The sequence below is a fragment of the Geospiza fortis genome, unplaced genomic scaffold, assembly GCF_000277835.1.
Source record: "Geospiza fortis unplaced genomic scaffold, GeoFor_1.0 scaffold112, whole genome shotgun sequence".
Lineage (NCBI taxonomy): Eukaryota > Metazoa > Chordata > Aves > Passeriformes > Thraupidae > Geospiza > Geospiza fortis.
In genome coordinates, this window is record NW_005054298.1 from 3529615 (window position 1) to 3544791 (window position 15177).

The 15177-nt window shown below is 36.7% G+C and overlaps 1 protein-coding gene across 1 annotated transcript in view; it reads left to right on the top strand.

The window, feature by feature from the left end:
• Positions 1-12084, top strand: part of LRP1B (LDL receptor related protein 1B) — a 481313-nt gene extending 469229 nt beyond the window's left edge. Inside the window, exons 88-92 of the mRNA XM_031057232.1 lie at positions 1852-1928; positions 3841-3931; positions 6216-6360; positions 7403-7501; positions 9926-12084. Coding sequence (XP_030913092.1) covers positions 1852-1928; positions 3841-3931; positions 6216-6360; positions 7403-7501; positions 9926-10066 — 553 coding nt within the window. The 3' untranslated portion in view covers positions 10067-12084. The remainder of the gene's footprint in view (positions 1-1851; positions 1929-3840; positions 3932-6215; positions 6361-7402; positions 7502-9925) is intronic.
• Positions 12085-15177: the final 3093 nt, after the last annotated feature.

A 15177-nucleotide genomic window follows, 5' to 3' on the forward strand; every position in this document is an offset into this window, starting at 1 on the left:
CAGGAATGATGCAAAATATCAGGAAGAAATATAAAGACTTTGTTTCATGTTTGTCATGTGCCAACAGCTGAGTAGAATATTCTGAGTATAAAGATATATGGTGTTTCTCTACAAGAATGGAGACACTTATTTAGCAGCTGTATGTCGAAAATTGATATTTTTAAAAAGCAAATTCCTTGAACAGTATCTTAGTAAGGTAAGCTGTCAGTGCAAGCATTTTTATCTTACATAATTGCTAAAAAGAGATCTGGAAAGAAAAAGGAACAGATGCATCTTTTGAAAGATTAAAGTTGTGTTCCCTGTGACTTGCAGGGTGCTGAAGTGATGGTAAGCAGGTTCAGTTATAAAATATATCATTGTGAAACATGTGTGTAATTAGGAATTGGGGGTTCTTTACAGTGAGGAAACCTAAGTGTGTATTTGCCATATTTATTTAAGTAAGCAAACTTATTTCAATGAACATGAAGAACTTCTAAATTATAATGCAATTTAGCTAGTGTGTGACAATATATGAATCAACTAGCAATAATAATCAATATATTTTAAAAAATCAATAATGCTTCTAAAGACCCTCTGTAGAGCTTAAGCAATTTCATAGTGTATCCTACCAAAAATTAAATTAACTTTCCAAAAGAAGTTCAAGCTTAATATGAAACCTAGTAAAGAGGTTTATCTGAATGTCAGGTTGTGCTGGAATAGGCTTAGGAGCAAGGAGAGAAACGAGCCAGTCTTCTGCAGTGATCTGCAAAGACAGAAGAGAGCCCAAAGCATCACCAGCACAGCTGCCCAGGGCTCCTCTCTGAGAATGGCATTGCTGTTGTCTAGAATATTTGGTGTCTTTCCAAAACTTCTTTTATTATAGAGCAACATCAGTTGTTAAGCATAACCAGCTGTAAACTTTGCAATTTATGAAATCCTTAGGAAGGCATCAGATAGCAGTAGTTCTTGGAACTGTATGAGGGTAACGCTCTATTGCACCTCCCTGAAGATAACTGATGTTGAAATTCATAAATAATTCAAAAAGACTTAGAAAAAACATGATTCATTGCACAATATGCAACAGAGACAGATGAAAAGTGACTACTTCCTGCCATTTCCACAAGGAGACTTTGAGGGTCTGTAGTAAACTTAATCATATTTACAGCAGGTTGAATAAGCAATTGAATTTCATTCAGGTATTTGCTTCTGTTTTTGATGGATTTGCTGAGTCTGCTTCCATGGACTCCTTGTGTTTCCTTGTGTGCATGGAGAGTGTTCTGAGTCCCAGCTGAGGAACTATTTGCATACTGATATTCACACAAGGAAATTAGAGTAGAATAGCTGTGAATAATCCAGGCACCTGGCTCCTGGAACACATATTCTGAATATAAATAGTATTTAGGGCTTTCTGAGGCCAGGAGATGCTCCTGTCCCTTTAGGAAAACTCTTTACTCTTTGACTCTCAGGCCTGCTTACACACACACACACACACACACACACGCGGCTATACTTCTGCAAATAAACCTCTGGTTATAAAGTTCAAGGTTTCAGAAGTTAAAATGCTAATATACCTTTGATTAACCTTGTTTTATTATTTGAGAAGTTAGAAAAGAACTCTGGAATTGAGGTTGCAGTGATAATAACAGGAACCAAACACACAAAGGTGTAGGTTTAAACTAAATCCCCACTCCGAGTGCTGTCAGTGCTGTGGCAGGGTCCTGCTGACTCCTTCCATGAGGATTCTTGTTGGTTTTGTAGAGGCACTGCTGTGGTTCATGTAGCTCTTGAGAAGATGCTGGCGGTCTCTTTCATGGGCTGCTGTGTTAATAGCTGACATTTTTTAATTTTCCCACCGTAATTGGATCCTTTCAGATGCTCAGCCAACTGGTCAGGCACACAGTGTGAGAGGCCAGCTCCCAAAAGCAGCAAGTCTGACAACATCAGCACCAGTAAGTACCTCCTATCACTGCTGTCACTTAGCAAATTTGGCTCACTTTAAAAATATAACCCTTGTTCTATCTTAAAATGTGAGTTTATGTCATGAAAAATGCTCATTACTGGCATATTTTTCTTAAAAAAAAAAAAGGTAAATATTTCTAAACTTTTAGATTGCCATTTGGTGTTGCACAAGGCAGTTCTTAGGCCTTGCACTCCCTGCTCCAAGGGCTAGCTACGCTTTTTTAAAGAAAAGAATATCCAGTGACAGCATTTGGCCATATCAGCCCTGTGCAGGGAGCTAGTGGGAGACCTCTGACCATTTAAATCCTACTGAAAGCATCAAAAATAGAGCTGTAAGTAGTGCATAACTTTTGTATTGGCCATCTGCAGAGGGCTGAGTTTTACCTACTGTGAACATCATCCCGAAAGTAAGAATAGCTCCTGCTGCTGAATTGTTTTTAAACACCTCTGAAAGCATAAAAGGATGGCATTGCTGCAGTATTGGCAGCTGAAAGTGGCCAAGGCTGCCTGCAGAGTGCTGAGTGTGCTGCTGGTGCCCTGCAGTACCTGCCCTGGTCACATTTAGCCCAAGTGGAGCAGCACAATGAGCTGCCTGCTATTCAGGTCAGCTCAGTGGTTAGATGAAACTTTTCAGGGTTTTTTTTCTGAAATGTTTACATGCCAAGACAAAATTAACTATTTTTTTTTTCTTTTTTTTTTGGCACCTAGATAGAACTTAAGGCAGTTATTTAGCAAATGTTTTCTTAAAAGAGCCTTGCTGTAATATCCTTTACATGCAGAATCTTCATAAGCTGAAGTGAACTCAGGATGCTTCAAGTTTTTATTCAGTACTTCATTTCGTGTCTCTGACAACCTGACTTGGCTTTCAGGCAGAAAGCCTTCAGGCAGAATTCAAAGCAGTTCTCAATTCTTTATTTAGACTGTGGTTAATGCAGAGCAGACACTGCCAGCAGCTTATTTTTTTAATAAATCAATAAATGTTGTCAGTGAAACAACCAGCAATATTTTTGTTTTCCACCAGTTAAGGATTGTGATATTAAAGAAAATACATGCCTCTCCACACTGGCTTTATGCTGGATTGCAGCTTTTATAAGTCCTGTATTTATAACATGAAATTATTTGTTGCATGTATTTCTTTACGAGCAGACACTTAAAGCAAGGCTCAGAAATAAGGGTACAGTTACTGACCTTATTTTTGCAGATAGTCTCATTTCAGTGAAATTATCTGCCAAAATAATGTGAAGCCCATTTTGTTCTTCCCTGTTCCCTCCTCTCCTTTAACATTGCTGTCTGATCTGTGCACTGTTTTTCTGCTGCATTAAGCATTATTGTAGTTTTTGTGATTGCCTATACCAACATAACAAAATTGTTGGCTCTCGAGTACAATGCAGTAAAATGCAGCAAAATGCAGGGATGCACCAACCATCTAGAAATGAAGAGTGCTGGCTGCTTTTTATTTTCCCACAAATAAAAATAATATTAATACTAATTAAAATACCAATTAATTCTTCAACCAGAGCTAAGCCTACTGGATATTTTAAATTAATAATTGTACGACCTAAACTGCTGAAGATCCTGGCCATGCCACTCCAGTCCAAATTGTTCAGCAATTCCAGATTTTCATGGACTGTTGCTGCAAATGAGGGCAGGGAATTAATCCAAATTATATTGGTATCCAAAAAGAGGAAACTCCTGATTTGTTTATAAAAGTACTTGTGTGTACACTATTAACTGTAATGAACTTGGGTTTTTTATTGATCAGCATTAAAATCTCAAATTGATGAGTGAAGCTCATCACATGAAATTGCATTGTTGGCGTGGGAAATTATTCTCTTTTAATGAATTTAACTGTTTTACAGTTGTGAAGCCATGATTATTCAATGATATTTCCTTCTGTTTTAGGAAGCATAGCAATCATTGTTCCTCTTGTTCTACTGGTGACTTTGATCACTACTCTTGTAATTGGACTATTTCTTTGCAAAAGAAAAAGAAGGTAAGTAATTTTATGTTGAAGTTATTTTATTATGAAGTAAAAAAAAATATTTAAAGTATTTGCATCTTTCTGATATACAAAAAATCACTTTATGTGAGACACAAAAATGCAACAAATCACCCAATACTTGTTTCTGGAGGCAGCAAATAAGTTACATTTTGGTTCTTGCTGGAACAACCAGATCTGTTATTGATACTTGAGTTCCTTGTGCAGTAGATAAAAAATTGTAGTTCTTACCTACTTGGCTCAATCCTGACAAGGCTGTATAAGTGTCAATAACTTTATCCAGAGACTTAGAGAACTTAACAGAATTAATGCATTTCATTGAAACCACATACTCAGATTTTGAGTATTGTTTACATCTTCAAGTTATATTGAAGATGCAAACAATAGTCAAAATATTTACTGTAAGGTCCCCAACCTTTTCCTTACTACATGTTCCTTTAGTATCTTGCTCAGGAAGATAAATTCCAGCACTGAGTAGGGAATATTTTGTTCTCTTGAATTTAGCTGCCTGGGAGCTGATAATGAGCTTGAGTTTGACTTTTTGACTTTGGGCATTTCTTCCAAGGCCATGTTTGGTGGCCAGGGGAGGCAGGAGTGTTTCTGCTGTATGAGGCACCTGAGAGAGCTGCTGCCCTTCACATGTTCAAAGAACATCATCCCATTGATGGTGATGCAGATTTAGCAAGGGAAGATTCCTGGCAATAAGGACATGGCCCACCAGGGAAGGCAGAGTGGGAATCAGAGAGCAAACCATTTACTTCAAGCCTGTAGCTGTCCTGCTTGCTGGCCTTGAGCAGCTGTCTTCCTTTCTCCTGGGGCTTGTTACCCCACATCTGAAACCAAGATAATGTCCCTTTGTTAAGTCCTTTAAAAGTAAGTGATGAATCTGCTGTTTCTGCAAATGTGGCCATTTACGAGGCTATTTCAGTTCTCCAGGCTAAAAGAATCTTTTAAGTTGCTATGATCTGGCATCACATGCAGCATCTCTCTCCCCTGCAAACTCTAGTGTAAACTAGTGAGCATCAATTTTTAAAACCTTTTTTGTAAAGCCAATAAGATAAATACATTTCCTGACCATACTGTTAGTAGTGCTGACCCTGCCAGACTCCATGGATGTCATTATGTGCTGCTGCACCTAAAATGCCAAGTTTAGTGATAGCCAAATCCTGAAACCAGTTGCTGCTCTGTAAATTATTTAGGTTACTGAGAATCACTTGTTAAATAATAGATTTTCAGTGGAGAAATAGAACTAGCCTCAATAAAGGGCTTTCTTCTTAAAATTATATTTGAAAATGTATTTTAGAGTTATTTTATCTCTTCAGAGAAGACTGTCAAGTATTAAAGTAGGTGTAGCTGTTCAACACTTGCATGCTACTGTTAAGTGCCTATTTTAGGAAATATTTTTTCAATGACATTTCTGAAAAATACAGATCATTTAGTATATTGGATTTCAGATACTGACTGCATCTTACTCAGCCAACAAGAGGACTCGACTGTTATCATCCTGACTGTGACCTCCCTATTATTCCCTTGTAATTCTAGAGAACATATTGCACTGGGAAAAAAATTACCCTCTTGAGGTTATTTCAATTGCTCGGGCTGAAATCACCTCCTTAGCTGAAAGAAATGAATTCAGCAACAGAAACAATTCAACTCAATCACTTATCTTTACTGATACCTAATTCAAGGTTAAAAATAAGGCTCTGTCTTTTATTAAAGCTTGAAAGAAAATTCAAGTTGAACTTCAGTGTTCCAATCACCACTGGCAGGGAATGCAAACTGGAACGAGGAGAAGTTCATACATTTTTAATGCATCCTGATGGAACCATTTGCCTGTCCTCAGTTTACAGCTGACTTTGGGCAAGTGATTTGAAACAAAAGTGAAATGAATGAGCAATGGGACATGACTCATATTCTCTTTGCCTTCATTCCTGCAGGGAATTGGCAATGACTTTGCAAGGCTTTCCTTGGAAGTGAGGGAAATCTGGAAATAACTGGAGGAAGTCAGGGTTGTAGATAGTGAGTTAGCACTTTGTATGGATTCATATCACTACAGCCAAACTGAGAAAAATAATAAAATTCTGCTTCCAGCTTCTGTGAGATCTATACATAGACTCAGATTGCTACTTTGCTTGGAAAATTGAAGGATTTTATGATTGTCTCTGTAGGAAATGCTTTTTCATCCCGTTGATCTTAGATATTAAAGAGAAACAAAATACCCAACAGCTCGCTTGAAAGTTCACTATCTTCTTTTTTTTTGTATGTTTATGCATTACAGGACAAAAACTATCAGAAGACAACCCATGATAAATGGAGGACTCAATGTAGAAATTGGCAATCCATCATATAACATGTATGAGGTGGGCCATGACCACAGTGAAGGTGGTCTTTTAGCCTCAGATTTTACTCTAAATGCAGAAAAGGTAATTTCTTTTCTCTTTCTAGTGGCAAAGCCATTTTATGTCTTGCAAAGGTTTTGTCTTTAAGCGTAACGAATAGAAACGTAGAACAATGACATTTAGATTTAGTTAATGAATATAAAGCCAAGTTAGATGTCATTAGAATAAATGTCATGTATATATTAACAGCTGTTTTGTAGTCTGATGCTGTCTGATGGTCATTTTTCCTAGTGCCCGTATTTGATCAAAATAGAGTTCGAAATTAACTACAAAATGATTGGGGATTTTTATCAAGGCAGACGTGTCTATGAGCTGACAAACCACAACCTGGTTTGTCAAGTGGAAAATATTTAAAATTGAAAAATATTTAAAATTGGAAGCACATTATTGTCCAGCCCCTGTCTGAAGCACGAAAGATTGCTTGCATGCATACAAGACTGACTTATTCCACATGTGAAAACTTGCCAAGGGGCGAGGAGCTGGGGTCCCTGACGGGGCAGATAGATTAAATGTTTGCACAAAGCTAGTAAGTATTATCATTTCCTTGTGAGAGATGCTGTCAGTCCTGCAGCAGCAGTGCAGTGATTGAAGTGCCTGAGTGATGTGACACGGGATGAGCAGGGTAATGCCGCGCTATCTCTCCCGGAGCTCCGTAATCAGGCACACACCAAAGGGCAGCCATCACTCCCTGGCATTTCTGACAAAGCAATAACAGGATTACTGATGGCTCTAGCAATGTCACCACTGCATCACACAGGCAGTGTGCTCAGTGCAGGAGGTAAGCTGAAAATGGAGTTACTCGCTGGAGGCTGAGTGGCTGAGCCAATGCTTATTGTGAGGTCTGGCCCTAATCCTTAGTGGAAAATGGTTGGAAAATGCTGAATTTCATTCTTGTGTTGAATGTAAGAGTTTTTCATGCTGAGGATTGCCTGGAAGGAGGTTTTTATAAATGTAGATCACTCTAAAATAATGTTTTCAGTTGGTGCACTGTTTATTTAACAGTGTTGATAAGTACACGTGGAAAATGCTCTATTAGCACAGAAACTGAAATTTTCTGTTTATACAGGCCAGATACATAGGGGGAGGGTCCACTGCATTCAAGCTTCCCCACACAGCTCCATCAATCTACCTAAACTCTGACTTGAAAGGACCACTATCAACAGGGGTGAGAAATGATGATCCAAGTCCATTCCATTCCACCACAGCCCCTTTCTAAAGAAAGTTTGTCTGTCATTTTTGACTAGAGGCATTTTCTGTTTGTTTGTAATTTTGTTTCTTATTTTACTGGAATGAAGAATGACAGTAAATAATACATTTTCTATTTGAAATAAAGGGTCCCCCTCTGCATACAAAATTTCATCTGTACCCATCATTGTAACATGATCTAAAACTTCAAATGTCTTTGCAAAGGAATAAAAAACCAGTAAGCAATGTGATGCTTTGCCATATTATAAGTTATTATATAAGTTTAGCATGGTCATCACAGCCATTTATCCTGATATATTTGAAATTTATATGTAATTACAGGCATTTAGGGAAGTTTATCAAACTGAAAGATGGTCCCAAATAATGGAAACAAGTAATTTTATTTTAGAGGAATTTGATGCACATATAAATTAACAATTTCCTTCAGTATTTTCAAAGCATATTTTAATTGTTCAGATTTCAATGGATTTGTATCATAAAAGAGCTCCTTCTAAAACATCTGATTTTTTACTGCAACTTACTATGAGGTTTGCAAACATTAAGATTCAAGATACAAAAGGGACATCAATATGACATTCATTTTCATGTGCCTCAATATATATTCATCTTTTGTGCCATTCACGTTCTTGCATGATTGTAATATGTTGTATTTGGAAATTCAATAATTGTTATGGGGTGTGTTTCTTCTGATGGAGCACAGAACCATGGATGATGAAAGCCAGAATGTTCACCCATCTTTAACTTTCTTTCTTAAATTATGGCCACCCCAGCTTCTTTCTGTACCTCACTGTACTGCCTTGTACAATCAGTACCACTCAAAGAGGGATTGTGAGGCAGACCCTGCTGTTTTCTATAATTTTAATAACTCAATAAGGCACTGCATAGATGAAAAGCATCTCTGTTCTGTTGTGGTTATTGTCCTTAATAAGAATTAAGGATGATAACCACAACAGAAGAGAGATGGAGTAAAAAAGAGTAAATGGTGTAAAAAAAGTCCCAACAATTGAAATAAAACTAAATTCCTGATTATAATCATGACCACAAAAGTAAAGGTCTATGGGGACAGACAGGTAGAACTGAGAGTAGCTCTTTTTAAATTTTTTTTTCTATTTTTTTTAATTAAATAGATGTGGCTCACCTTGTTCTGCCTCCATTCCAGGAAAGTCTGGACCCTGAGGCAATCACTTTTTAATCTGTAATAGATGGAATGGGCAGCTTTTAATTCACTAACTGAGCAGCTGCTGTAGCTATCCAGCCTGAGGAGTATCTTAATCCTGGGCTCAGAAACAGAGTTGAGCAACAAGGAAAGGAAGAACTAAGACTTAAAGTCATTTTTCATTCCTTGTTTCCCAGGGTGTACTCAGGATATTTTCAAGTCAGGAGAACCTACGCAGTTCTGCTTTGGCCAATTCAAAGTTTAGCCACTTCTTATCACACCAAACAAATTAATTTCCCTTTTTTAGAGCTTCTTGATGTTCCACTCAGTATCTGTGCAAGCAGAGCAGTGCTGATAAATTAGTTGTAAAAAGAGGAGGATTTTGACCACAAGGTACCCTTTCCTGTTATCATGGATAAAAGCTGAACTCTAATTGGATAGCAAAGTTCTTCTAGAGACAATAAAGGCACAAAGTATGAAGGAAGTAGTGGAGGCTCAGGGGATTTCTCACACAATGAAGTGCTTTGCAGCATTAAAAATGGACTTGTCCAATGCTGAAGTGCCACTCATTTCAACAGATGTTTTTCATTCCAGTCCAAACCACCAAAATTGCTGAGAAAAGGCTTATCAATTTGTAACTACTATGATATATTAACAGTTATGCTGGTTTATTATTAAAGTTTAATTTACATGACGAAAGTCTTGAATTTTTTGGTCAAATCATGTTGTGTATTTGGGCCACAGAATTCGAAAACATGGTCAGCTATTGATGGGATGCTGATGTCTTAGAACAGGTAATACATGGAAACTGTTGGCTGCAGTTTTCTGCTGTTAAACTTGTCACATGGTCTCACAGTGCACCTTCTCTATAAACTCCTTCATATCTATTCTGAAATCTTCCAGTGTAATAAGGTGGACAAGTCAACCTCAGAGACATTTTTTCAAGGTTTTTAATTTAATTTTTGTCAATGTTTTTTATGGTTTTAATATCATAATATGCTGCATGTCATGTCATTGGTTACTTTAATAGCATGTCTCATCATGAATTTAATTTTCAACTAAATAATTAACTCATCATCAGGTTTGCGGACGTCCAGGTACCTATTAAATATGTCCTGTTGTATTTTATGTGTACTTGTTCTTGCTTTAACAAAGCCATTTCCATTTCCATAAATGCTAATTTGGATTCAACCTGACTGGTCTAATGTTTGCTTAATTTCTCTGCAGCCAACAAATTACGCCAATCCAGTATATGCAAAGTTATACGTGGATGGACAAAACTGTCGAAACTCCTTAGCAAGTGTTGATGAAAGAAGAGAACTTCTTCCAAAGAAAATAGATATTGGGATAAGGGAGACTGTGGCATAATCTGCTGTTACCTTTTATACTCTGTATAAATGTATAAAATATAAGGATTACTTTTCTATGTACCAACAGTATTATAATTGTTTTGGCATCAGCATTACCTCTGTTTTTTGTTTGGTTGATTGTTTTCTGGGTTTTTCTTTTGCTGATGACTTTTGACTGACCATTTGTAAGGTATTTTTATGAAAAAGAAACTGCACTACGGTACAATTTACAACAATGCTGCTGAAATAACACACCTTTAAATTTGTTAAAATGGCAAACAACATATTCGTTTGTAGCGTGAAAATGAGCAATCTATTTTCTATGAACTTTTTTGGTTCTACTTAATCGATGAAGATGGTATCTGCACTTTTTCATTATGTAGTCTGGAAGCTGTAGTACAGTGTGTAATTTTGTTTATTTTAAATGGTGAAAGAATGATTGAATGGTCTACTCTCTTCTTTGTGCCCATTAGAACTTCTCTTCAGATCCTGATGAAGCTAGATAACTTTTCACAAACAAACATAACTTGCTTTTAAATTAGCTTTAGGTTGCCAAGAAGTAAACAAGACTATAGAAGTGAAACATCTAATGATCTGCATGAACACAATGATTATGTTTCAGAAATTCAGTGACTGTACATGATATACTAAACATATATACCATGTAAACAAGCTTTGTATTTATTAAAACCTTATAGAACATAGTAACGATATATCTTGGAAGCTGAAACCTTACTTGCTGTGGGACAAAGCATACAAACTCCAACAGTCCTGTAGGACAGTAGCCACCCTAGAGCACAAGAGGGCATTGCCTACACATGCTTTACATGTTTATTCACTTAATCACACGCAGTTCTTGTGGATTAATAACTCCCCAGCTCACACCAAGCAGTAGGGGAAAAGCCAGACCCCAAACCTTAAGCACACTCAGATGATCACAGCATTCGGTTTCGACAATCATAAATAAAACCCCTCACACCTCTTTAGTGATACTAAAGGATTCAAAACACAGCAGTTTCTTTAAATTAAGATAAACTGTGGTATTGTGGAGGTAAAAGGAGTCAAGCTGCATATTAGTGAAACCTTAGCAAAGCCCAAGTTTCAGTAGTCTGGGTTCAATATCAAAGTCCAAGTATCAAAAGTGAAAAGCATCAGTATCAGTTTCCAGCACTTCTCTGGCCTGGCCTGTTTTCTGTTGTTGCTAAGAGGCAAAATCCGACTCACCTTTTTTTAATTTTGATGGAAATAAAGAATACAATTGCTTTCAGGTTTGAACTGAATCAAAATATTTTATACATAACTTTAAAGGCACAAAAGACGTATTCACACATATACTGTGGAGGACTCTTCCTTCCTCTGCTAGACATGACTGACTTTTAGCTATCATAATATATTAACCTAACAGATTAAATATGTTTGTGGTTGCTCTTTATTCCCTTTGTACAAGCATTACAAAAATAACTGCTGTTTTATAAGAGATTTTTGTTGTACTATTGTGCATGCATACTACCTATTTCTAAACTTTGCCATATTGGGGCCTTTATAAAACTCTTGATTTATGTAATACTAGTGCAATTTTGCTTGAACAATGTTATGCATATCATAAACTTTTTCAGGTTCTTGTTTAAGTACATTTTTTTAAATTGAACAGTATTTTTCATTTTGGTTATAATAGTCATTTTGCCTATGTTTCTACAATGAAGTGTTAAATACTTTATAAAAAAAATTGTTGACTGATTTATTTAAATGAAAATCTACATACTTAATTCAGTGTGTTGACTAATTTTTAAATTTAACTTATAAAATGAAATCTAAAGAAAGAGCAAATTGAAGCAAAAAAACCATTACTTTGTATAAATGGCTAAATCCATTTTCTTAATGAAAATTTTTGCTTTTTATACAAATTCTATTTGAATGTTTTTGCAGCTCTGCACGTGTTTGGATGACTTAGGTGTATAGCTGTATATTAATGTCAATAGAATTTTAAAGCTATTATTTTTTCTATAAAAATACTGTATTAAATAGTTTCATACCACACAGCTACGATTCCACAGGTTCTGCCTTTGTTCTGCTGACATCATCAGAGATGGATTAGGCCCTCTTTTATTTTTTTTTTCCCTACAGTTGCAGTTTTATGAGGTGTAAGTAGTTGGAAATTTCATAAACTTTGCCATTAATTTTCTGGAAGATAATCTCTTATCTGCAAAGCTCAGGTAGATCTAAATCTGGTGGGTATAGAAGTAACATGAGTTAAAACATGAATTCTTACACAGGCCTGAGGAATTTTACTTTATGTGATGTCTCAGTGTCCTTTCACTGAGACATTTTATTTACTTTACACCTGCTTGAGAGTTAATTACTTTATAAATAATAATTTATTTCCTTATAAATACACAGTTGATGTTAGTGGAGCTATTAAATAATTCATATTAGATCACAATGAGGTCATAAGTATGCAGGCAGAATTTTGATGGAGATACTGAGTTCTACCACTGCCATACTGAATAATCTTTAAATTGCACAGAGGTGCAGCAATCCACAATGGGTTTTTGTTTGTTTGTTTTTTCACTTTACCAAGGTTCTCCACAGGAACTCTTTCCACAATCCTTCCACAGCCCCAGAATGCCCAGGTTCTGTAGGTGGGTAGAAAACACAAGGAGATGAAGGGTGAAAAATTGAGAACCTGATAAATTACTTGTACATGCATCCTCATAAGTTCAGTAAAATGGTTTTGGGCAGGAAATTCTATAAATTTTTACAAGGGACAAGAGAAATGCTTAATTTTTTACATTCCCCTAGCCTTTTTGCTGTTATTTAGAGTACAGATTAATGTGTGTTGTAAGTTGACACAAGCTTAGAAGTAAAAAAAATTGGCTGCATCACAGATAGAAGCATCTGTCTCTTCAGGGTGTAATTGCAAGGCTTTTCCTGGTTGTTCCCCTGTGAAAGCATTCAGTGAACATTCAGGTGAAATGCCAGTTCTCTACTGTTCCACAGAATTCATTGGGATAAATTTTTTCTCCGACAGTACGAATGATTTTGCTTGGCAATGGGAAGCTGTCTGTGGGTTCCACAAACAGCAGGAGGTAAAATTATTTACAGAAATGGAACTGTTCATTGACTTTGTGCTCTTAGGCTAAGGAATACCCATGTTTTCATTTAACAGACCACAAAAATAAGTCTAAGTTTGAAGGGGGACATGTGAGGTGCTCCATCACAAACTAGGTTCTAAAATTCTTTGCTGAATGAAGAAACTCTGCAAAACAGAGTGTTGAAAATTTTATAGTTCTGTCTAATGGATTTTTTATTTCTCCACAGAAATTGTTCTAGTTTATTTACGTAATAGTGCAGTGGAGTCTCTGCCTTGTAATTGGCCTCTTGGTCTATACAAGAGTTTGCATAAACTCTGAATGATGACAACAAAATTCTAAATGACAAATTGAGATGGGTGATGCTCCTGGTACTCTGATTAGTCACTCCACAAAACTGATTGCAATGCAGTCCTCTTGATGAACACACTAGGAAGCAGATTTAAGAATATTTATTTTGCTGAGCATATTCTAATTGTTTCTTTCTCATTTCTAAGAGAGTCATGGTGTTTGATGTTTGCAGAAGGAAAGCTCTGTAGTGGAATGCCTTTAAAATTCCTACTTCAGTCAATTACCTGGCAGTGAGATTGCTGAGAAACTCCTAATGTAGCAGCAATTGTTTCATTTTTATCAGAATCAGTGCAGTCACATATATTAACTGAATTTTGTGTAAACATTTCAGAAAATTTATGGAAGTTCCTAATGTATCAGAATAGAACCAATGCATCCCCTTTTTGGAGGATGAGAAGATGATATAGGGAAGCAATGTCAGTGATGATAAAAGGTCCTCAAAGTTGTCAGCCTTAAAAGTGAAGACATTTTTCATGTAGAACAAGCAGACCAACAATGAATCTTGTCTGTCCAAGCCTGGGCATCTCTGCAAAAGTACTGAGGCATTTGGAATTTTCAAGTCTTAGCTGGACAGAAGGATGGCTGATGGAGGGAAGGATAATTTATCATCCTAGGTCACTAATTTATCGTGCTTTACCATCTCCACATGTGAAATACAGATCTCATGGAGGCAGGGGTTGCTCATTCAGTGCCCATATTTTAAGGTGACAAAAAGGAAGAAAAAAGCATGAGGAATCTTTTTGCTTCCCTGTGGCAGCTGCACATCACCTGGTGCGTGTTGTGCCTCTCGTGACCTCTGACAGTGATGTTCAAAGCTGAACTTGTAGAGAGGGAACTGTCTGCTGGCCTCAAAGGATGTTCAATCAGTTTTCCCTGGAATGAAGATGATGATACTGCTGACCTCCACTACTGCTACTAAGCCTACTAATGATCCATTTTTTGGTAAAAAAAAAAAAACAACAAAACTTTAAAATACCACAATACGTACAAATACAAAGCATATACAGTGAATAATATAATATCAGAACTCATCTGTAGTTACTCTGAGTAAAAAATAATTTTCACAGTTAAATAGAAAGGAAGAGCTGAAACTACCATGGAAACTCAAATGAAATATTAATTTAGGATTACTGCTAAAGCTCTTTTAAAGTATCTGCTCATGCTGGAGAGAAAAAAAAAAGGATTATAGAAACTGGCCACTGACTTTTTCTTAAAATATTTCTTAAATAAACAATTTTGAACATTACAAGAGTTGGCACTTCAGAAGATTTCAGGAAACGAGCTGTGTAGGCCAATAGTTTCTCACTGTTTGTAATGCACAGGCAGCATTCTGTCCCATGAGTTGGTGTTGGATTATTCATTAGTGATAAAGAGAATAAGGTAAAAGTGTGTGCAGATACATAGAACACTTGCTGAAGAGATGACCTGCTCAACAGGTGAGTGTCCAAGCTCCTGAATAGCTCAAGGGGGTGGCAAGGATTGCATTTAAGCCTTGGGGAAAGGATTTCCACCTGCAGATGTTTCAATCTGGTGCCCTGTGTGTGTGAGCAGGGCACTGAGCTCTGTGACAGACCAACACCTGAACCAGGGCAGGAGCCACAGTGGACTTGCTCTGTTCAAAGAGCATCAGCCAATGTTAGGGCAAAGCTTTAATTCCATTGAGGACTCTGAGCTTTAGGGTATCCCAAAG